The sequence below is a fragment of the Saccostrea cucullata genome, unplaced genomic scaffold (genome assembly GCF_032062105.1).
Source record: "Saccostrea cucullata isolate Sc308-1 unplaced genomic scaffold, CSIRO_AGI_Scuc_v1 ctg2291, whole genome shotgun sequence".
Lineage (NCBI taxonomy): Eukaryota > Metazoa > Mollusca > Bivalvia > Ostreida > Ostreidae > Saccostrea > Saccostrea cuccullata.
The window spans coordinates 38412-47055 of NW_026936186.1; the positions used below are offsets into that span (position 1 = coordinate 38412).

At 30.6% G+C, this 8644-nt stretch overlaps 1 protein-coding gene across 1 annotated transcript; it reads right to left on the reverse strand.

Moving 5' to 3' along the window:
- Positions 1-1628: 1628 nt before the first annotated feature.
- LOC134244966 (uncharacterized) lies at positions 1629-7975 on the reverse strand. The gene is made up of 6 exons (XM_062727222.1): positions 7894-7975; positions 7728-7786; positions 7577-7634; positions 6550-6831; positions 3013-3055; positions 1629-1803 (listed from the first exon to the last, which is right to left on the reverse strand). The coding sequence occupies exons 1-6, from the start codon at positions 7942-7944 to the stop codon at positions 1676-1678; spliced, it is 621 nt and encodes a 206-aa protein (XP_062583206.1). The 5' UTR covers positions 7945-7975; the 3' UTR covers positions 1629-1675.
- Positions 7976-8644: the final 669 nt, after the last annotated feature.

Below are 8644 nucleotides of genomic sequence, written 5' to 3' on the forward strand. Positions count from 1 at the left end.
TTAGAAATAGGAAATGGTATATGCGTTAAAATGCGTGACTGCGGGGAAGGGTGTTAATGGAAAAAAAGTTTATCCTGAAGATTAAACGCAAGGTATACGAATAAAATAAGGGTAAACCTAGAAGCAGTACAGCTGACATAAAATTTTTAAACAAAAGCTATTTTTCTATGTTCTCTATGTACACAGGTTAAATCGATCGCAAAAACTGTATGAAATACTTGTTAACATTGTAAAAAAACAATTATTATTTAACTTGCGTTTTTTTTCTTACATTTTGTACATAAAAAGCAGTAGACCAAGTCAATCTGTCTGTATAGTGTAGATTCTGAATTGATCAAATCAACACCCCCGGGATAAGAGAACACAATAGGAAATCCATATTTTTACATTGGAATATGCAGAAATAATCTTTAAAAATCTTCTTCTCAGGAACGCTTGTGTTCAGGAATCAGTCTTTATTATATCTATGTATATAAATCGTAAAATTAATACAATGTATAAATGGATGTTTCTTGCATATATAAGGTCACGCATGCACCAGAGTGGTGGAAAATTCACCCATGGACTTTTGGCCTTAAGACAGAAAATTCACCCTATTTGAATAGCGAGTCGAAAATTATTCAGGAACCTCGCCAAAATATGCTTATTTTACTTACTTTAGGAATGACTGTAATTCTTGGCCAAATTATTCGGTGATAACCTGGTTTGGGTCAGTTTACGCTATATAATCCGCGAAGCGGATTATAGAAAAGCGTAAAATGACCCAAACCAGGTTATCATAGAATAATTTGGCCAAGAATTAAAGTCATTCCTTATAATTTAATTTTTTAATGATTGAACAACTGTGGGTGTAAAATTGTGGTACTTTTTATGAGTTCAAATTTGCCGCTCAATAATACATCCCTAGTAACGGAAGTGATTTGAAACAAGGGGACGTAATAACTGATACACAGATCTAGCAGCCATGATGTTTGTTTACATGAGGTAAGATCGAGCTTCTGTTTGAAGTTAAAGGCACATTTATTAAATCTGGATTTTTTATAAATCATATGGACTGGAAATGAGAGGATTGCATGGATACAGATGATTCAGCTGGTTGTCAAAGGGGTATGTCCCCACACCAAAACCAGGTTATTAAGAAATAATTTGCGTTCCTTTTTGGAAATCAACCAATGAGAGACTAGAATATAAACAAAATTAAATCATTAAATAATAAACGTATTAAAGATCCTCTTTTATAGATCAAATCCTTAAATGTTCAGATAACAGTTTTCATTATTGTAATATATATATATTGTAAGAAAAATAATAAAATTAAAGTTTCTATGGTACAAATATTTTATATAGGAAGAATATTTAATTCAATCTTCAGTTCTGTGCAACCATGATTTTAAGGGGCATTTAATTTTAGGGGAATAGACCTGGCAAAATCTGGTTCTGTCAATAATCTAAGATTTGAAAAAAATATTGTAAATAACCATTTTCTTCTATAATAATCTTGCAAAAAATTTGTGATGTTGCAAGGAAGTCAAAAATCAAACCAAATCGTACTTTTGAAAGGCTGTATTGATTTTTCTATACCGAAACATGTCATTGAAACTAAAATAAAAGGCTAAAAAGTCTTTATTATTGAATGTTTTCTCTCTTTATTGTTCAAGTTACAATGATTTTTTTTTCATGGCATATACTCTGGATCCAAAGAGCCTACAAGATCGCGAACGCCTATTGGGTACCGGCACACTTTATTCACATCACCACAGGGAACCTCACAGCATTTTCCAATATTGTAGACAAAATATTGATCTACAACAACAAAAAAAAAAAAAACAAAACAAAAAATTAAAATTGAATACATGTACAATGTTCATACATGCGTGATTTTGTCTACATAAGCGGTTTACATTAACTAAGGAGGACAAAATCTACACATTAGAGGTTTCAAGTAAGCAAAGCAAAAAAAAAAAAAAAAAAAAAAAGAAAAAAAGAAAAGAAAGAAAACGCTGTTTCGAAATAGTGTTTTTTTTCAAAATAGTTTTAAAATAGTGTAAAAGTGGTCAGTTACACTGGTTGTGTATACATTCACAATGTAAATACATGCGTGATTTTGTCTACATAAGCGGTTTACATTCACTACGGAAGATAAAATCTACACGCTAAGCAAAGAAAAAAAACCCTGTTTCGAAATATTGTTTTTTCAAAATAATTTTTTAATATTTACATTTGCAAATGTTTTCCTTTATATAACACTACTGAAAGCAATGCGTATCTATATCTGTATAAATACAGGTACGGGGTCAAGAGGTCCTAGATGTGCGTATAGATAATCGTTCGACGTAATTTCTAAGTGACGTCATAAAAGGTCGCCACGCGTTCAGTGGATAACATACATGCCGTTGGGTTTGATGACACGTTAAAAGTCACTATCAGGCAAATATAAAGTATGAATAAGTCACAAATGTAAATATAAATAATAAGGTATCATTTTAAAACATCTATCGGGCTATAAATACGGGTTGGTACGAGATTAAATTCATCAAAAAGCCCTTTGGTCTTTATGGAATTTAATCTCGTGACCAACCCATATTTATATCCTGATAGATGTTTAAAAATGATACCTTATTTCCTAAATGTAGCTATTGAAAATGTGAAAGAGTTTTGGTACTTGGGATTATTTCTGTCCATAACTACTAAACATGTAGTATACACAGTATTTCATATTGGATTTGAAGTTTTCTAATCAGTTGTAGAGGAGAAAATAAAACCCTGGGTGCTGGGAAATGCATCCGGCTGAACTCAGGTGGAGGGCAGTATAATAGCTAAAATTGTGACACATCAAAGAAAATGAAACTTCATCGTCCTAAATATGTATTCTATATCAATTATTATATTCATCCGATATAACAAAAACAAGAATTATCCTTAAAAAATCGCCTTTTACATTGTGAACCTTAAATGTCTTGTGTTCTTCGATTAAAATGAACATTAAATAGATTTTTTAAAAAAGACACTTACGAACACAATCCTCATCACTTTCACAATCATTCCTCCAGTAATACTAAAAAAAAAAGAAATTCTATTGTACTTTTTATATAATAATATTTACATTTGGAAATGTTTGTCCTTACATAGCACATTTTGAAGAAGGTGTTTTTACACCTGTGAAAAACAAGTTCGTTATGTGACCATAAATTGATTGTTTAGTCATAAGCCATCTACGTAATTTCAAAGTGATGTCATAAGCGATCGACGTGTTCAACATATTTAATTTATGGCCGTCGAGTTTTGCAAAACATAAATTCGTTATGGATTTAAAACTTTAAAAACCTTATTATTTATAATAAGTCAGTCAGAAATGTTAACATAAGTAATAAGGTAAGATTGTTTTTAGTTTTATTGGGGTGTACATTGTAAAACAGGCTGGCACATATTCAACTCTTTCATAAAGCCCGTCGGGCTTTATGGGATTTGATCACGTGACCAACCCTTATTTCATCCCATTCAAACTCAAAAAATGATACCTTATTTCTTAAAAGTTGCACTTTGCATGCACTATGCCTAAATAGTAGCCAGGGTTTGACACATAGTGCATGAGCAGCAGGCGAGTGTAACATGGAAAATTTTCACCCCCAAGAAAACTATTGTCAACCGAGACGCAGCCGAGGTTGACAATGGTTTTCAAGGGGTAATAATATTCAATGTTACACTTAAGGTAAGTCACTCGTCAAATTCATTAAATCAAGGATTTTTTGGGAAGTATATTTTGAATAAGTACTCATATAGTATGACTCAAAATCGCAGAGAAAATAGGGGTCAGTGTGCATCTTACTGATCTATGGTACAATTAAGTTGACCTTTTTGCACTTAAATTTTAACTCTTTGATTTATTACTTTATCTTTAATTTTATTTTAGAAGATGTTACTACGTTAATAAATTTAATCTTATTTTACATAGAATGGTTTGAATAATATTTATCCTTGAACAAATCTTGCAAATTAATGCTCGTTTATTATTGTGTGACCTTTTTGCACTAAAAAATAACATATTTGGGGTATTTAAAAACTAAATAGGCAATAAAATATTTTCTTATATCAAGCTTTTTAGGAGTTAAGTGCTGATCAGTTACAAGTATCGAGTAGTTTAAAATAATGAAAGAAAAAGTTGAGGTCAGTGATGTTAATTTTGAAATATTGGTCAAAATATGTGATTTTCAGGCAAAAAATGGTGTAAATTTTATCTTGACTTCTTTAATATATCTTCATTTCTTGGCAAAGTTTGTTGAGGGAAGGTGTAAAACTTGTTCTAAAAACATAAATTAAGACATATATTAAATATTCCTGCAATATCATAACGGAAAATATTCTCCGAGTAAAAGTATGTGAGGCTAAAGTTTCAAGACATTAAATTTAAGAAATGTGCAGAATTGCAGAAATTTCTGCTGAATATCCTTCCACCACAAGAAATAGTCCCTCATAAATCTTGCTTTTTTGTAGATTTTTAAGCAGTTTTTTCGATGAATGTTAAAAAATTTACATTGTTGAATATAAATACTTTATAAAAATTGAATTTTAATAAATATGTTTTAAGTAAGAGGTTCTGCGTGAACTTTTCTACAAAGTTGACGAGTGACGTACCTTAACTACATCCAATATTTATTATATTATACTGAATGCTTTATACAAAAACATATAACAGTGAACCGTGCGCGCATAAATTCTGAGCAGTCGCTATTTTTGGAATATCAAACGTCGTCAAGCACTGTTGACTGCTACTACGCTGGAGGGCGTGGTTTAATTATTCAGCTAGTAATAGTGTTTTTTAACAAATGTTTCTCGACCAATCAGATTAAACTAATATACACGAAACTAATATTTAGGCATAGTGCATGCAAAGTACATTATTGGTATAAATGATGTATAAAAGCAACAATATTTTCTCCGTTTCCAATGTTTCATCACCTCTTGCATTCATTTAAGTACACCACTATAATGACGTCACGTTGTGCTATATATATCTCATAATCTTTTTTTCTCAATAAATTTTGGGCAAAATTTCTGTATTTTAAAAAAAGATCTACTAAAAAAAATTATCGGTATATTGATATTGCTAATGGAGAGGTACGGAGCACGACGAAAAAGCAAAAAGCAAAAGCATACGGAATCCAAAATTTAACTCATTTGTTTTCTATAATTTGCGATATTTTTGGACAGATTTCTCAAATGTATCTTTAAATTGTTCTATTATTATGTATTTAGATTTCTGATGTGATATTTTAAGTATTAACAGAAATATCGTGATTTTTCTTTGATGCGATTGACTCTGAAAATGACGTCTGAAATGGCACCACACTTTTGTTAAATTATGTGCAATGCTCGAGATATCGCCAACATAGATCCAAAATATGCATAATAAAACATGTAGTAAACTAGGGTATTCGTGACATTCGTCCACAAATAGCAAATCAAAATTTTATACCGTTAGACCTATGTAAAAAAGCTGTACGGTAGGACTGGAAAAAGATTTTTGACGAAAACTTTTGACGACACTGTAAATACGTGATTGAGAGTCACTAATATCACACTTTATGTCGTAAATACCAGCAGTATTTGGTTTTAAAACAAAAAATGAATATTCTCTACTTGTTTAATAGATGTTAAGCTTATCAAGAAATGGTGTTTGGATGTTGAGAAGATAAGGTAACTCAAACTGTACAGGTACTCTTGGGAAAATGTTGAGAAAATGAGAGATCTATCACATATTCTTTTTATAATGCCTGTGACGTTGAAGGTTTTGCTGCTCCGTGACTTAAAGATATGTCCTGAAAAATCACTCAAAATTGATACCAATTTACAACATTTTAATATGAAATTTTCAAGGCCATATAAGTAAAGATTCTTTTATATTATGTGTGACATTTTGCCCGATTATGTCGTCAAATATTTTTTCTTTGCAACGAGTCTGCGTAATTTTTTAACGACCCTCGTAAAGATAGTTTTAAAGAATTTTATTGAGGGGTGAATGCGGAAAAATGCAACTTATTATTTAAGAAAAAAAAATTGTTTATTTTTTTTACTAAAGTGTAAAGTATTTGAAACTAGATTTATATTTATTCTCAGTCACTTGTTAATCAATACCCGATCAATGTATTACGTACATGTATGCAATCTATCGCGCCAACGAATGTGAAAAGGGCTAAGGTTTTTTAAGGTTTTCATCTTGAGGATCCGCAATTTTCACCAAGCGCTTGACGAGTGAAACAATTGCCAGGTTTTTTTTTTTAAAAATCTATTTAATCGATTGAGGCCAAGATTCGAATCAACGATCTTCCGATTACATATACAATAGGTAATAAAATTGTGAAATGTAAAAATGTTCTATCCATGCCTCCATGTATTACTTTCAGTAATCTTCTATTTAATATCGTTTGTTACTGCGCAGGAATTGAGAATTACCTGGATTGTCAAGCCATGCAGCTTGTACATAACAACCCCTGTACTTTTCATAAATAGGATGCGTGGTACATTTGAAATAAATGAAATGCAAAGCCTTACCGAGTATGCATCGGCCAGCTCTTTGCATCGTTCCTTTTCAAAATCCCAGCATATATCATCATCTTTCAATTGAGCATGTTCTATTTGCTCGGGAATTGGTATTACATCTGTAGTGTCGGCAATCATTGACGAATTCTCTTCCTTTTGTATTGAAGTTGAAACTGTATCTTTAACAGCTGTATTCTTTTCATTCGTACTGTCTGCCGATGCTTGGACTGCTTTTAAATTATTTTTATCAGATTCGTCAGATTCATCAGACTCTTCAGATTTGCTTGAGCTTGACTACAAAAAGAAGATGGAATGAATGAGACAAATAGTCCTTAAATTTGAATTTGAATTTCTAAAACAGCAATTTCAAGCTTTTACCGAAATACTAAGCTACTAACTTGACCTAGGGAGATAATCCTTAAATTTAAAATGTCTGAAATTTTCTAAATATTTCTATGTAATTTTTCATTGATACCCTATTGTATCCCTACTTAAAAGCCATGTTCTAAATAAACTGGTATCAGCAATAAGACAAAATATGAATAAAACACTAATAATAGGAAAAATCATAAACTATTTGATTTTATGGGATAATTAAAAAAAACAAAGAAATGTTTTTAATATTAATATGTTAATAATTGTTAAACTTTGTTCAGCAGCTCTCAATTAAGTTGCATATATTTGCAAAATAGTTTTAAGAAAAAATCTTGGAACGACTCTACCTTCACGATTGTCACCATTTTTCACTTTTGAAAAAAAATTAATTGAATATTTAAAGAATTTAATTTTACCCAGTGCTACTCTATTCAAAGCTTAATTAGTTGAATTTTTTTTTAGAATGTTTGAAAAGGCAATTGCATTTAAAAAGGAATTTACAATTCACAACAATAATGACAATGTCGAAATTAACAAACGCATTTCGATCAGTCTCGCTCATTGAGTCTTCAGATCCCCAAAACATACACACACACCCTCTCACCCTCACATACACACACAGACAGACAGAGCGAGAGACAAAGAGGGAAAGAGATAATTATACCTGTTTCTCATTTGAATTTACATCGCGAAGATGGGTTGTCTCTCTGTTTGAACACCGTCTGTGAGAAATTAAAAAAAACAAATTATTTTTTAAAATTTATTTCAATTTATGTTACAATTCGTCTAAATTACAAGAAGAGGAGAAAAATTACCTTGTTTTTTGATTAACTACCCCTGCTTTTGAGTTAAATTTTAGACTCTGGGATCCACCCTGGAAATATAGCGAAAATAAGCATTTATATATATTTTTAAAAATGATTTCATTGAGAAAAACGATTCATTACAATGATATTTAAAAAAAAACATTTGAACACTTACTAAAACCAAACAAACAAGTACAAAAATAAGAATTTTTTCCAAAACCGTCATATTATTGTCCCTTAAAATTCGTTGTTTAATACCACAGTAAGAGTATCTTATATCTATATAGAAATATATATATATATATACGATAAATGACAACAATTTACATAACTTGTTAGTATATGCACTATGCGCATAATTTTGAATAACATTAAATGCTTTTTCCCCCCAAAAATACAAAGAATATAATTATTATGAACTTGATTAATGAGAATAACAGAAATCTTCTATATGGCACTTCAGGAACATGCGTTGAGTTAATGTAAGAGGTGATTCAAAAGTAATGTCACATGTTTACTTAACATAAGAATAACATTAATTCCTGATTTAAATGCAAATGTCATAAACTCTGCATTTTTTGTTTGTTAATGAATAATGTTTTAGAGCATAAAACGGGAATAAATGAGAGTAAAATCTTTCAGAAAGTGATTGTTTATTTCTTCAACGTCCATTTCGTTCTTAGACGTTATTAATTCAACAAGAGGCATTCATTTTCTAGGAAGAAACATTATGATAAATATATATTATGTTTTTATATCTTAATTACTGCATTAGATTACAATACCGTATAGCGAGTTATTTTAGCAGGGAGTTTATTTGGCTTATTTTGGCGTTTTGATTGCAGCCCGCTAAAATTTCAATCGCTTAAAATATTCAGTACTCTTCTTGGTGTTCAACTGCAAATAGCTGAAACCCTGTATCCGCT

What these genes read in the sequence shown, in the direction of transcription:
- LOC134244966 (XM_062727222.1), bottom strand. Translation starts at nt 7,944, where the DNA reads ATGACGGTTTTGGAAAAAATTCTTATTTTTGTACTTGTTTGTTTGGTT. An exon ending in TACTTGTTTGTTTGGTTTTA is followed by an intron (nt 7,787 to 7,893) that starts GTAAGTGTTCAA and finishes CTATATTTCCAG; the next exon opens with GGTGGATCCCAGAGTCTAAA. An exon ending in GTAGTTAATCAAAAAACAAG is followed by an intron (nt 7,635 to 7,727) that starts GTAATTTTTCTC and finishes AATTTCTCACAG; the next exon opens with ACGGTGTTCAAACAGAGAGA.